The following is a 15,861-nucleotide window of genomic DNA, read 5'->3' as shown; positions in this document are numbered from 1 at the left end:
TCGTTTTTGCTGCATTTTTCATGAAATTTTCCGCGTAAATAAAATCTATGGGGTATTCCTGCGTACCTAGTATTTCATAGAAATAATGTTACAAATTTATATTTGTAGAGCATTTCGTATAAAATGAGTACATACGCCCTTTACTACCTGTCACATATACGGATTTTTATCATTAGTTCAAGACTAGGACTCAAAGGAAATAAATAATCTTTTTCTAGGATTTTTTTCTCTATCTGCCATCTAATAGCCAATATATGTTAAGATAAAAAGCATATTAATTTTATAGCATCAATTTGTCATCTTGAAACAGACAATTTATGGAGATATACTGAGGTAGTAAAATCTTAATGAGTTCCTTAAACAGAATATAATTATAATTTATAATTTAATTTGGTATAAATTATCAAAATGCCTATTAATAAAGATAAAGAAAGAAAACTATTATAGTTAATTAAATATTATAATAAAGGTTAAAATTCATATTTATACAGTCGAAATAAATTAATTATTAAACCTTATATATTATTTGCTCAACATCGAAAGCCGCCATAGAACCAAATTCTATTTTCTTAGGAAAGAAAATTACTTAAATTTTGTAATTTCTGAAATAACAATACGCAACGACTTTAATTATAGATACGAGTATGCAATTATAACTATATTAATAAGAAGTCTAATAGATGTAAGAGGCTGATATATTATTCATCTAGCAACCAGTTTCTTATATAGTTTTTTGTAATTTTACATTAAGCTTATAATCTATTTTATTTTAGATTGCGTAATAATACATGTCTAACATTCGAAATTACTTAAAGACAACTTTCAATATGCTTGTGAGATCTTTAGATATCATTTATTATGCATTAGTTGCTTCAATGCTTATGCATAAGTTATATTATTATGTCAATAAAATGTCACTAAAAGTCGATTAACAACAACTTTCTGTTCACCCATTCCTATTTATTATGCTTGTAAATATATATTTTATGATTGACAAGTAAAAATATTTTAATGTCCATGTAAAATATTTCTAACTGCCATCAACATGTTTTATTTTTCAAGAAAATCAAAGAGTCAATTGAAATATTATTCTATACGTAAAATTTAGATATTAAATGGCTAAAGCCTAAGGTCGTGCTTTTTCTAATCATTTCGATGAAACTAAATTAGAAGAAGTTACTGATAAATGTTTATTTCTTTATCCAAAAGTGAGAGTTGGATCGAGATGGAGATCGTGATGTGTTAGTACACATTACGATCTCCATCTCATACCTTTTAATCTCCAGCATCAGTTATAGTCACATGATTTCTAGGAGAGCAGAAATATCAAATACCACATACTAAAATTAAGATGATTTACCAGAACTACTGATGTTTTGAGCATGTCAGTGTACACTCTAGTGATTAAGCTGAGCATCCAGTCGGAAACCAGCTCGTACCCGTAACTATCGCGATGGTGAAAACGTAATTACCACGTTATATCACACATCAATCACCTGTATTCTCATTAATTTGTCAAGATGTCTTTAATTTTATATGCTTACAAATAATTAATATGTACTTATAAATTTAAGTTTATATTTAGGTAAATGCATTATGACTGTAAAATAATTTTCCAAAGTAATAAAAAACTCATCTATTTGGATTATTATTGCTTTAGTATTTCGGTAATTTTTACTAATAAATGAACATGTAGAATAATTTAAAAAAAATGCAATATGTTTAATATCAAAAACTATAACTCTAAAACAAAAATAAACGGAAAAAACTAGGTGGATGTTGATTTTTAATAGCGCTTTAAAAAATATTTAAACTTTTAACAATCTGTTTTCTATCGCCATAGAATTCGAAAATTAAAATAAAAATAAAAAACGAATCTTCAAAGACCGCAATAGCGCAATGAAATGTTTTATACATACATATATGAAATTATGAACAAAACTTAATAAAACAAAAATAGAGAATGTAAAAGCATAATATAATAAAATTAACACAGCGTGGACCTAATTTGACTAGGATCAGTACTAAATGATATAGTAATCAGGTCACTGCTCTCATTGTGTATCAACAATTAAAACAAAAACCAGTTAATTGTAAATTCTGGTATGCACGAACACGTCATCCACTTGCCAACAAAACAGTGGGTCCATTCATCCCTTGTCACGTTTCGAAAGTTCCATCTGATATCTTAAAACTGGTACAAGGTTGGCTGAAAACATCCATTTATTGTGCTGATTCTAGATAACTAGCAAAAGGTCATTTTGTTAAAGGTCCATTGTTCAGTCATTGAAAAATTATTTTGTAGATCATAATAAATAACAATCGAGAATGGAATTCGCAAGTTGTTATTTTCCAAACGATAAGTTTCATTTAGATTTATTAAATTTTTATATTATTATTATTATTATACAAGAAAAGATAATTTATGAAGAGATATAGATTATTGACCATATATTCTATCCCTATGACTATATAGGGATGAATAAATATAGATCTTAGGTTTCAACTCTAGCAGAAAGACTAAAGTTTAACTTGACAACTAACACAGTTGCCATTTTTTTAATTTTCAATGATTTTAGGACTGATGATACAAAACGCTTTTATGAACTTCGCTTATGTGTGTAAGAGAAATAAAAAATAAAATAAATAATAAACAATTTACACAATTGTATTTATCACACAATTGACATAACTCTCATCCAAGTTCAAAGACTTTTCCACATACCTACTTAATTTCCATGTGGTTTCGGATCAGACAATGTAATATTTCCTCATATTAATAAGGTTATTTAGTATTGACCGTGTTGAATGAGGAAGAATTTTCAATTAGATTTTATTTTATAAAAAAATGTTACCATAAATAGCATTAAGCCGTCATGGCGGAGCGACACAACTTCTGAATGCAAATGAGATGCTGGTGGGTTCGATCCCCACTCTTCAAATAAATTATGTTCAGTTCTTCACTATGGTAATAAAACAAAGTTTTGTCCCTCAATCCGTTATATCCTGCACATAGAGGGTTACAAGAACATAAAAAATATGTAAATTAAAAATATAATTTTATTTACTAATACAAAAAAATTATAGGGTAATAAATATTTGACTGACTCACAGTCTGATTTACCCGATGATCTAATAGAAGCAGTTCTTTGTTTATATGTCGCACGTATTTATGTATGCATGTATTAGGAGCCGGTGAATGTTGGACGTTATTAAAATTTAATAAACAAACTTATCATAAGTTTTTAATACTAAAGAAGAGAAAATGCTATATCACTAATTCATTTAAATTACAAAATATTTAAATATGTCATTATAATATTTTATATTTTTAACAACTATTAATAAAATATATTAATAAAATGTTTTAACATGTGTAATATTTAGACTTTCTTTTGAATTAAAACATCGATCGTTGAATAATGTGAAATTTATTGAAATTGATTTTAATTATTAGCCAATACTTCACTTATCTACTTATGTATTGGTGATATCTATTCATTACAAATTAAAGTAAAGGATTTTTTATCTTTTTATCAACAACAATAAATTTTTAAATTTTGTCATATATTTATTTACACTAAAATTAATTATACCTAATAAGTATAATAGACCAATTATAAATTGGCCATTGGAAATTTATTGTTTGACTTAATTAATGTGTTTCTGACGCTAATTTAATGATTATTAAGATAATTCCTTAATATGTTCGAGATAATGGTGAAATTTATATCATTTCTTTCATTATGATTGATGATAATCTTTGTACTAAAATTGGATGAGTTTAAATGCCTGTTACTGTATTCTTCTTCTACTATCAATTTATCTTACTTCATACTCACTTTCCTAGTACTCCCGCTGACACTGCTGGCGAGACTTTCCGCGTCATAATGACGCGCGAACGCGTATGGGCCCGGATGGTCCCGGGATACACATTGCCCCATAAGCCCGCTCCCACAGAACACAATTAAGAACAATGCACTAGGACCGATCACTATAAAAGGTTTTTTGAACCCACTTCACTCAACATGTAAATCCTTTTTTACAATAACAGTCATTGTTCACATTCTAACGATGTAATATTATTTAAGTCATAATAGTTTCAATTTTATACTTAAATTAAAATTATAGAATTATTAAAAATCATATTATCTATAAATATAAATTAACATATTTACTAAACGCAGTTGTTCTCGTAAAATAATACTAATACAAACAGGTAAACATTTATGAATTTTATTTGTATTAACAAAAATATTACAAAAATAATGCAATACAAAGAAATATTGATTAAATAATATTTTCAATTGAAAATTGGTAAAGGGATATTTACACCAATTTACTAATATCTAAATAAACATGTGCTCGAGGCACTAGGTCTGTAGCTCAACGCCGCACCTGCTGGCGGTGGGTGACGGAGCGCGTGGCGCGCACTGCGCTCGATGTGCGACTGTGACCTGCGCGGGCGCACCCGCGACGCCGCGGACAACGGACCTTGCACAGCTGTTGATTGACTCATGCCATACGTCCGTTCTGTGCCCCCAACTTGAAGGGAACCTGTCGTATTATGTTACGAGACGCTACTTTTGTTTTCAATGTAATTTTTGGTAATGCAGATGCATTCAGGTGTGAATGTATGTATATCATTTATAGTAGTATTGCTTAATTGTTTTATTACTTAATACTACTCAATATCCACTACTTTCATAATTTACTTTCAGCTTATAAAACGTTTAACTTTTATAAATTATAAGTTTGAAAATTAAACCATAATATTCGCGCAGTATGAGAAACAACCTTTTTGTCATGAAGAAACATTTGTACCTGAGCGAGTTGTGTGGGTCTCATGTGGGGCGGGCAGGTGTCGGTCGTCCACAGTCTACACTATCTAAGAAAACCTCACAAGCTGGTAGCCCCAACCTGTGGCGATCGAGGTGGGGAATTTGGAGGAACCCATCCGGAGAATAAGAAACACCTGTTGCGATCGTAATTTCAATCAATACAAAGCATATATAAAATAGATAAGTACTGAATATAAACAATAATAATAGTAAAAGTTACTGGACTAATAACACTATTTATATCAAATTATCTATTAATCAGCTTAACGCTGTATCCCGCTCACACCAGGGTAGACAGTGGGACATAGTGTTAAGACATTCTGTTGCCCATTTTCCACCGAATTATTAAGGTGTTGCTTGTTGAGTAGCGAAACCCAACGCTCAACGTTTTGCACATCAGAACCAAGAAATATAAATATAAAATATTTTATTTTATATCATTTGGTCGTCGGGTTTCAGGTTTCATGGTACCATATACAGTAAAACAAATTTTTTGCTATACGCTATATCCCGCTTATACCAGGGTCGACAGAAGGAACCTAGTGTTAAACCACTCCATTGCCCACTTTCCACCGAATTTTTCGAGGCCTTGCTTTGAGTGGTGGAACTGAACACCGGGCTTTTGCCTTGGTGCCAGAGCGAAGAAATAAAAATATTAATAAATAATAATTCATTCCTCCGAATGCAGATCGACCCCACAACCGCCGCGTTACTATCACACCCTTGTGCCCCTGCGCCACGTCGGCCTCTAACACAATTATTTATAAATATCCTAAAAAATGAAGCGCGAACAATATTGATTTAATTTAGTAGGTACTGTAATTTTAAATTATGTCCAATATCAGTTATAAATTCTTTGGTCTAATTTCCAGGCCGCTTTAGGAAAAACAAAATTTACACTTACTATTTCGGCTGTTATTTTTTGCAGTTTACTTGACAACAACCATAATGCCCCATTTTGAAAATAAAACTGTTAAATACTAGGCCCTTATTGTTGCACATTCGTGCTGCAGAGCACCAAGGAGAACGAGCCTGTAACCTGTAAGAATACTATTGTAAATATTATGTTTTGTAATGCAAGTAATAGGAATTATAATAATTAAAAAAATAGGAATATAAACAAAATTAAACCTCACTATTACAGTAACTATTTATAGCAAATATCAAGCGTTATACGGAATATTGGTAACGAGAAACCGAAACATGTTTACTTGTCACTTGTCATATTGACAGCTGCCGAGCCGGCAATAGTGCTTACTTAAACTTTTATTTTTTTCTTATCTTAATATTAATTTTACAAAGACGCAATTAAAAGAAAATTGAATTTTAGAACGGAAATATTATTCTATGTCGGGGATGATAACTCGCGCTAGAGCCTTCTCCACACAAGCGCTGAAGGTTATCAATAATGTTGCTAAGCAACAATTTGTTGTGACTCTGAACAGTGGTAAGTAAATTTTCATATTGCTTCATTATTAAAAATTTGAAAAGAAACAAAACATTCAGCACCTTTATTAAATTTAAAAGCTACACTAGATATATTTTACTTAAACAAATATTTCTTTCTTGTTCCTACTGGATACCTTTAATTAAATTGAGAAATATTTCTACAACTTCTTATTTTTGATATTTATTAAAATTAACAATAACATTGTTTCAACAGCAGAAGCAATAATAAGTTATGACAAGAAAGATAAAGAAATAACTTTTATTCACACAAATGTTCCAAAAGAGTTTCAAGGGAAAGGTGTTGGAAAGCTGTTAGCTCAGGTACAATCATATTTTTTTTCTTAGCTTTATATTGTGTCCTGCATGTAGCAGGGTAGGCAGAGAGTGTTATAATTGAGTGGCAGAACTCAAGACCACACTTCCCATCAAAGCAAAGAAATGAAAATATTAAATATTTTATTTCCTTGAGTGGATATCGCACAAACTGTTGTTCTTGTGCTAATGCACTATGACGGGACTCAAATTATTATTGTAATTTTTTTATTGTAAAAATAAAACCAAAATTAAAATTAATTGTAAGTTATTTTTGTATTATTTAAAAATATTGGTATATTACTAATCGTTAACCATAATTATTCTACAAGACAAGACATTGCATATTGTGTAGCAAAACTATATATTGTTCTTTGTTTTCTTTCTAGAAAGATGTAATAAAAATATTTCATTCCCCTAAATAGTAATCAAACCAACAACCATGCATTATTGATGCAATGCAATATTGCATCAATAATGGCTTAGTATAATTTAATTTATGACTGATTTCATAGTAATTTTTCTTTTCAACAGCATGCATTTGACTTTGCTCTGGAAAACACGCTGAATGTGATTTGTAAATGTCACTTTCTTGCTAAATACTATGAAGATAATATAAATAAATTTAAAGATATTGATGTTAAATTTGACTTAGAATAAAATGGATATATCTTGGTACAAGTGTAACATACATTATTATATAAGAGAAAAATATTATGGAAAAGCTAAAACCATATCAAAAGAAGCATCATCTAATTATGCAGAAAATGCAGAATTTTTATTCTATCATGGCATATCCAACATTTTGGAAGGACAAATACAAAAAGGTATAAATGATTTAAGGCCTCTTCAGTCTAACAAAGATATAAAATTTGCTGTAACAATGGCTCTAATATATGGATACAAATTACTTAATACTTATGAAAGAGATGACATATACAATTTAGAATCAAGATTAAAAGAAGAACGTAAACTGGCTACTTCTTTATCCTTCTACTATACCGGTCTATTTCTGTCATTTGGAGAAAATTATGAAAAAGCATCTGATTATATAAATAAAAGTCTAAAAAAAGATCCCAATAACTTGGATGCTATTATCCTCAAGGCATGGAATGATATGTACTTAAGTATTGGTGAAATTCAATCTTCTATTATAGACTGTTTTGAATTAGCTCTACAAAAAGATGATGGAAATGTATGTGCTTTAATAGGATTGGCGAAATTTAAATATTTGGCTAGAGATTTTGATGCTTCTAATCTATTGTTAGACAAATTAATAGTTAAAAATCCAAACCAACTTGTACTTATTGTAGAAAAAATGAAAAATGAATTTGCTAATCAAAAATGGGATGCAGTATATGATGCTTTAGAAAGAATCTTTTCCTTAGAGCCAAACAATGTAGATGCACTAAAAATCAGAATCTTTTTAGCTCTTTGCAAAAATGCTGATTATATTGAAGCAGTTGATATACTTAATAATTTCTTTACTGTTTTGGAAAATGAAGAACCTTGTAATGGATATATTTTTTGTAATACTGCCCAAGTATTTTCAAAAATATGTGCAAGATCTAGTGCGGTTCTTTCTCAAGTATATAGATATGCACAATATGCATCTGAAATGTATTCTAACAATGTTGATTACCTAAGTGAAGTTGGATATCAATGTATTTTGCAAGGCAAATATAAAGACTCATTAAGTTTTTTCAAAGCTGCTAGTAAAATTGATAGCAACTCCATAACTGCATTGTGTGGGCTTACTCTCTGTCAAATGTTTGAAAATGGTTCAGTCGATCAAATTGCCCAACAAATCGAACTTTTATATGAGATGCAAGGAAATCAGAAATTTCCGATTTTATATCTACTATCAGCACAATTGAATAGCAAAAATTCAAATGCAGTAACATTCTTAAACAAAGCAATTGACACACAAATATTATTGGCCGACATCTATCCCTACAGTTTAACATACATAAAACATTTAGACCCAGATTTCTTAATGGAAGTATACAAAGAGTACAAAAAGCATTTACCCAAAAAACCATTTGTAATTATTGGTCATTTGCTATACTCACTGGAAGAAAAGAATACCTTAGTATTGAAATGTATAACTCTACTGGATACTATTTGCAAAGCGTGTCCAGGATTGGTAACTGCTTTGTTTGAACTGGCAAAATTGAAATTTTTATTTGGCTATGCGAATGAAGCGCAAAAATTGACTCAACGAATTATTGATATTGATAACACCCATGGAGGTTGTCAAGTTTTGATTGCACAAATCCATATTCAACAGGGGGCTTTTACGAAGGCAGCTCAGTGCTTAGAAATGTGTCTCAGTTACAATTTCAAAATACGCGACAGCGCTATGTATCATTTCCTAAATGGTGTTATTTTGAAAAACTTGAATCAATCGCAAGATGCCTTGTCAAGTTTTAATACAAGTCTTCAAATATTAACAAGTAGAAGTAACATAAACAGGCAAAACGAAGCTGATTTGAATATTGTCGATAAAACTACATTATTTTTGCAAATCATTGAATTACAAACAGCTTTAGGACTATATGGGGAAGCAGGCAAGACTATGCAGGTAAATATAATGTAATATTTAATAACCATTAAATTAAGATTTTGTATAAAAGTGATAGTTTATTACATATACAAAAATATATAAGATATATTTTCTTTACGATTTATGGAGTGCCTAATATTACCGCTACCGATTCAAATTGTACGTTGAAACTTTTTCATATTTTCTTATAAAATTAATGCATACCAGAAAATAAGTGCGTTTATTATTTTACTGTTTTTTTATCACTATTTTCTTCTTTTAGGAAGCCATTCAGGAAATATCGTATACATCGGAAGAAAGCCGTTTACTTATAGCTCGGGCAGACTTAGCGTTACAGAAAGGCGATATCGACAATGCCATAGAGATTCTTAACGAAGTCAAACCTGGTCAGCCTTATTATTTCCAAGCTCACAGCAAAATGGCGCACATTTATTTAAAAGAGAAAAACGATAGGGCCATGTTTACGTCGTGTTTCAAAGATATTGTTAATAATCATCCATTGACAGACGCACACGCAATGATGGGGGACGCCTATATGTCGATTCATGGTTAGTATAAATAATGTTAAGAATTTATACTGTAAAACGTTTGGCTGAGCTTAAGGTTTTTAAATTCGGCGTTCGTGAGCTCAATTCCCAATCAGTGGAATAAAGTATACTTCCTCGTTCTGGTAAGAAGACAAAGCGCGGCGTTGAGTGCCGCCACTAAAGACGCACTATCTCCAAATATTGGGCGGACAATGGGGATAGTGTCTATACTCCAGGTTCCCTCTGCCCATCCTGTTATGTTAAGAATACAGAGTGAAGCCATAAATATTTATTTTTAATTGCAGAACCTATACAAGCAGCTGAATCATATGAAACAGCATTAAGAGGAAATCCTAAAGATATTCAATTAGTGAAGAAGCTTGGCACAGCGTTATTTAAAATGCACGAATTTGACAAGGCGGCATTGCACTATGAGAATGCCATCAAATTGTTGAATGACGATGAATTGAGATTCGAATATTTTGAGCTACTTATAAAGGTATGTATTAGTTTTAAATAATTATTTATTAATATTATAATTATTAATTTTTTAATTTAGGAATTATTGTTATTCGCCTCTTAGAAATCATTCAACTGAGTCGTCCACAGTTTTTAGAAGTCGCCGGTTCTAGTCTCGCTTTCAAATTTTATGTTTTATAAAAAAGTAATATAAGTATTTCTTCCAAAAATGTACATATTAAAAACTATCCTATTGTAAATACTTTTTCACTGTACACTTTTTTTTCAGCTTAAACAATACAGCAAAGTGGATTCCGTAATAACCTCAGAACTAAACCAATTGTACAATAAGGAAAAGGATATAAGCACTTTAAAGCGTCGCGTACGTCTGTTACTAACACAAGCTAAAAGTCGCGATTTAAAAAATTCACAAAGCAATACTAATTTAATCCTCCAAGAGGCCAAAGATTTACAAATGGCGGTCCTTAAAAGAATAGAAATAGAGTCCAGGGGGGATTTGGAGGAGGAGAAGAAACGTTTGTCGATGATTTTATGTTCGTTGGCGAAATTTAAATCCCTAAAGGAACCGGCTGTTGCTGCTAATCTTTATTCTGAAGCTTTAATTCATGTTCCAAGGGATGCTAATATTTTGTTGGATTTAGCTAAATTGTATGCGCAGGTGAGTGTTATTGTTAGTTTCACTCTGTACACCGCATATAGTAGGGGAGGCAGAAGGAACCAACAATTTAGACACTATTTTGCAAATATTGTTTGTGACATTATTTATTCCCTCTACTGAGAATCGAATCCACAATCGTCGAGTTTACAGTTTAACGATAATGTCTCCAGAATTCGACGAAAAATGGGAAGTGTCTTAATGGACCGTTCCATTAAGACATTTCAGTGTCTTAACACTAGGTTTCCAGGTTTCCAGGATACAGCGTGAAGCTAAAAGAATGTTAACTAAATCTGATTTGATCTTAATAAGAAAAAAATACGATAATTATTTTGATTTCAGATGAATAATTCTGAAAAATGTGAGCAAACTTGCACTGTGCTCTTGAACGCTGATCCAAACAACGAATCTGCCGCTGTTATGATGGCCGATTTGGCTTTTCGTAAAGTAAGTAAGATGTTTTGTCACTTTTGCGAGGCCGTCGTGGAGCAGTGGCACAAACTTGCGACTGTAAACTCAATGGTTGCCCTTCTCCGCGCGTATCCGAAACTATCCAAAATTATTATATCGGATTCGGTTATGGTTACGGATAGTTTTACATTACAAATATTCAATAGGTATAGCCCAACAAATACTTTATCAAGTTTGTGAACATAGACATTTATCAAACTCGCTCTTCGTCATTTTATGTTATAAATATATACTTACTTAAATGATGTACTTAGCGTTGCACCCTACTGTACTACGTGGGCGTCATGTGTTCGCGTATAATAATTCTATAATATTAAGTTAATCTTTAAGTTCTTATCGAACTGTACGTTTATTGTTAGGGAGCTTCATAACATTCCATATCTATTCACAGGTTGATTTGGAAACAGCACAACGTCATTTAGAGCAGATATTGTCAGTGAAAGCGACGAGTTGGGAGGCACTCGCGCAACTCTTAGAGGTGCAATGGCGTCGCGGTAAACTATCCGAAGTGGAACAGCTTATTGAGAATGCGAGGAATTTGATAAACAGTCGGGATGATAGTGGTAATTATAATAATTTTGTTTTATTAGATTTTTAGAAGGCACATTTTACATGATTTGAAGACATAGTAAGACACTCCGTTCTCCATTTTTATTCCGAATATAAGACATTGCGTGTAGTGTGGTGGAACTCAGTGTCATACTATGGGTTACCAGATCAGAGAAATTAACTGGATCTTTTATTCACCCGACTGAAGATTGAATTCACAACGTGAAGCTAAAAAAGCATATGTACACAAACAAAAATAAACCCCCAGGCTTCTCCTACTGTCTCGGTATATACTCCATGTACGAAGGCAAACTAAACGCCGCGCTCCGACATTTCAACCAAGCCAGGAAATCCCGTTGGGGAGGTCCGGCCACGAAACGCATGGTGCTCTTGTGCCTGTCTCAGCAGCCTGATGTTAGTGAAGCTATGGTGGGAAGTGAGGAATCGTGAGTGTGGTTTTGATTTAAATTTTGCTTGATATGTAAAGTTAAAAAAACAAGAAAAAATATACCAATTCCTTTACGCATGACGTCATCATAATTTCTTCGAACTCTCATCTGATGTGTCTTTTTGTTGATTATGGGTTTAAGTTAATAATCAATCTTTTATTTATGTCGTCAATTTTTTTTCTTTTTTTGCTACTTAACTTTAACTTCATCCCAAATACAACTGGTTAAGAGCGTTGACTCATTATTTACAGTGACACTCGCTTACTGGCTTTAAGAACAGCTGAAAAGCTATTAGCGGAAGTATCACCAACGGAACGTAAAGCTCTTCAAGCGCTTTTACAGCTAGCTACTAAGCAGAAATCAAGCGCTGAAAGAGTACTGAATGAAATATTGCCACTGGCCACCGAAGAGGGATATCAAGACGATCCTTACCTAATACTAGCTATTGCTAATGCGTGAGTTGTACAGTACGGTTCATGAGTCGTGGCCACTTTGTTAGCTATAAATGGTAACGAAAATCTAATTTTGGGATTTTTCGTACTCTTGTTCTATTTCTTCCCGAGTGTATAGTGCGGAAAACTTGAGAGATTAATTTTAGAGCGGCCACGAATGGTCAACTGTACAGTATATTGTGATTGTTTATTTTTTATTTCTTTTTTGCAATTAGCAACACAATATTGACATTTCTCTTAAAGATACAACATAGTGAAGCAACCAACTCGTGCAAAAAACATTCTTAAACGAACAATATCTTCAATTCCTTGGACACCTGAAAAAGCAGATGGCTTAGAGAGGTAATTTGAGAAGAATTTTTTTTCGAATTAATCAATTTACTGTTAAATACAAAATATTCAATATGAATAAAGTTTTAGTTGTTAATTATTTAACTACAAAATTCTAATCATTCCAACATTTAGTTTTATGACATACTAGCGACCCCCTTGCGGCTTCGCCCGCTTTTACTACTGGATTATTCATATAATGTATGTTTGCAAAGCACTTAAGATAATGTGAAAATTAATTAAACCCTAATGCAACCCGCATTTTCGTAGTTTCAATAAGGATTTTCCAATTGTTTTACACAGCAAGGATTTTTTAGTAGGTACCGTAATTTTAAATCTGTGCTACTAATCTTTTCAAGTACTTATATCAAGTACATTAAAATATTTTTAAATGACTATTTTTAGATAGTTAAATGACTATTTTTAAACGGAAGAAATTATAAACAAAAGCCTACCTACTAATAACTACTACAAAAAATATGAAACCAAATATATCGCGCTGAAATAATACATTCAACTCCAATTATCCAATACGTGCAAACGCATCTAAATCTTCGTTGCTATGCCTCTATAGCGGGCGGGTTTTTTTTTCGAGCTTGTGGTTAATGCTGAAGAGAGTATTCTGCCCCTGATGAAAAGCAAGCACTACGTGGCTGCCTATGAGGAAAATTAAATAGAATGCATTGGCCGGGAATCGAACCCGGGCCCGCGTGGCAGGCGAGCATTCTACCACTGAACCACCGATGACAGCTCATGACGCGCTTGTATAAGCAAAACGTCGCGGGGCGCGTTTCGCAGCAAGGATGTTTTGATATTGTAACAACTTCTAAAGTACTTATTAAAATAAAAAAAAAAACAGTAAAAGACAGTTTTGATCTACATTAAATGGCCAACGTAACTAATATACTTATTTATATGCTGAGAGTAAGGGATAAGTAAAACTTGAGTCGGCACAGCTGATGTGTCAACGGCGGGATGTGTCAACAATTAAATGCATTTTTCTCTAATACTATTCGCAATTTCGAAATAGTGTAAAAAGCAAATTTTATCTTCGTTTAACGTAGAAAATTAATAAAGTATTTTAAAGGATAAGGATTAATACCATTATGGAAAAATATCCCTCACAATAAAAAATATATTGAAATTACTATTTTTAGACAGAAATATGATCACTACACGTTATTCTTAAACGATAAAAATATGCTCTCGCGGACTTTTTTGTAGATCTTATTAAGAGGAACAATACTCCAGTACATTATTTTCACGTAGTACTTACCAATAAAGAAGCGCATGCGCGAAAGTCTCTCAACGGGTAGGACTTTAGACACATTTATCGTATTTATGTTAATTTACATAAGAATGTACAAATAATAAACTATATATAAACCTTCCCTGAAAAATACTCGACCTAATGGTGAAAACTGCATAAAAATCCGTTGGGTGGTGTAGAAGAAGAAGAGTTAGAAAGTTCAGACAGACACGAAAAGCGACTTTGTTTTATAAGATATAGGATAACAAATACCTATGTTAAACATACATAATTAAGATTATAGTTTGTAGTACTACTTCATATGCCTATAATATACATTATTTTTTTTATATATTTATAAGTTATGTTTATCTGTGCATTGTGTATATAAGAAAGAAGAATTTAACTAATATATGTATTTTAGGTGCTGGTTGGAAGTCGCAGAAAATCAAATAAGTTCTAGCAGAACGGATGCAGCTAAGGAGATTTTAACTAAAATCATAACGCATAATAACTCGTGCGCAGCTGCATTCCAATACTTAGGTAATAGGTCTTTAATTATTTAATACTCTGAACTAGAGCTATAAAGATTTTAGTTTAATTTCAGTTAAAAAAACTTTATAATTTAATTTAATTATTAAATTAGTAATTTAATTTAAAAAGTTAGCTCGTACATTTTGCAAATTACTTACATGTATATATCATTTCGCATATTTCAGGTTATATAGCAGAAAAGGAGCAAAATTATAAAATATCAGCATATAATTATGACAAGGCTTGGGTCCACACAGGCAAGAATGATTTATCTGTTGGATACAAACTAGCCTATGCATACTTGAAGTTGAAAAAATACCCAGAGTGTATAGTCGTTTGTCGCCATATTTTGAAAATTCATCCAGATTATCCCAAAATTAAGAAAGAAATTTTGGAAAAGGCTAAAACTAATTTGAGGACATAGTACACAGTAACATTATTAATATTTGCTAAAATAATGTATATCATATTTTTCCTTACGTGACAAAGTTTTTAGATATTATTTTCCTCTGTCTGGTGCCTGTAATAATTTTAAAGAATACAAAAATATGGTTTAAATAAAAGTTCTATATATCTTAGTATTATGTTTTTAAAACTATCTATATATACCTACTAATTATTTATCAAATAAATAAATAAATAAAAAAAATCAGCCTCACACTGTAGCGTAGGCAGAGGGAACCTAGTGTTAAGACACTTCGTTCTCCATTTTCCGCCGAATTCTGGATCCTCAACGCCACGTTTTGCCTCGATACCAGAGCGAAGAAATGGAAATATAAATTTAAATAAATATTTCATTTCCTCGAGCGGAGACCGAACCCACAACCAATCGCTTTTACAGACTGACCTTTAGTTTCTAAATAACTTAAAAAGGCGAATATACATTTTGAGTTCATTTGCGTAATAGATACAATTAACATTTTTTAATTTTAATAGCGATATTGGAAAACATTTGAAAAAGCAATCTCGTTTACGACATTGCAAATAAAACAATCAG

General features: G+C 31.6%; 2 protein-coding genes across 13 annotated transcripts in view; one reads left to right on the top strand and one right to left on the bottom strand.

Annotated features, from left to right (window-relative positions):
• The window catches only part of LOC146538331 (uncharacterized), a 65,894-nt gene extending 60,014 nt beyond the window's left edge, over positions 1–5,880 (bottom strand). For 5 of the 12 annotated variants that reach the window (XM_085186696.1, XM_085186700.1, XM_085186706.1 and 2 more), the window contains exon 1: positions 3,843–4,134. In XM_085186696.1, the coding sequence (XP_085042822.1) occupies positions 3,843–3,944 (102 nt within the window). In that variant the 5' untranslated portion in view covers positions 3,945–4,134. Of the gene's footprint in view, positions 1–3,842; positions 4,153–4,333; positions 4,558–4,824; positions 4,976–5,745 lie in introns of those variants that run through there. The other 7 variants (XM_085186710.1, XM_085186708.1, XM_085186702.1 and 4 more) reach the window with 4 other exon arrangements.
• Positions 5,881–6,062: 182 nt separating this feature from the next.
• On the top strand, positions 6,063–15,440 carry LOC146538330 (tetratricopeptide repeat protein 21B-like). Its single transcript, XM_085186695.1, has 13 exons — positions 6,063–6,288; positions 6,505–6,611; positions 7,137–9,186; positions 9,431–9,716; positions 10,001–10,194; positions 10,444–10,833; positions 11,173–11,277; positions 11,693–11,864; positions 12,119–12,296; positions 12,551–12,754; positions 12,995–13,093; positions 14,755–14,873; positions 15,050–15,440. The coding sequence occupies exons 3-13, from the start codon at positions 7,264–7,266 to the stop codon at positions 15,286–15,288; spliced, it is 3,909 nt and encodes a 1,302-aa protein (XP_085042821.1). The 5' UTR covers positions 6,063–6,288; positions 6,505–6,611; positions 7,137–7,263; the 3' UTR covers positions 15,289–15,440.
• The last annotated feature ends 421 nt before the right edge of the window (positions 15,441–15,861 follow it).

Source organism: Heliconius melpomene, chromosome 6, assembly GCF_056956725.1.
Source record: "Heliconius melpomene rosina isolate 202511_hmr_F chromosome 6, ASM5695672v1, whole genome shotgun sequence".
Taxonomy (NCBI): Eukaryota; Metazoa; Arthropoda; class Insecta; order Lepidoptera; family Nymphalidae; genus Heliconius; species Heliconius melpomene.
Note: the sequence above shows the minus strand (reverse complement) of the source record. Positions and strands in the feature narration are given on the sequence as shown.

Bases quoted from the DNA above. Each gene is read 5' to 3' on its own strand.
- LOC146538330 (XM_085186695.1), top strand. From the start codon at position 7,264: ATGGATATATCTTGGTACAAGTGTAACATACATTATTATATAAGAGAA. The intron at 9,187-9,430 runs GTAAATATAATG...TTCTTCTTTTAG, and splicing joins AAGCAGGCAAGACTATGCAG to GAAGCCATTCAGGAAATATC. The intron at 11,278-11,692 runs GTAAGTAAGATG...ATCTATTCACAG, and splicing joins CCGATTTGGCTTTTCGTAAA to GTTGATTTGGAAACAGCACA.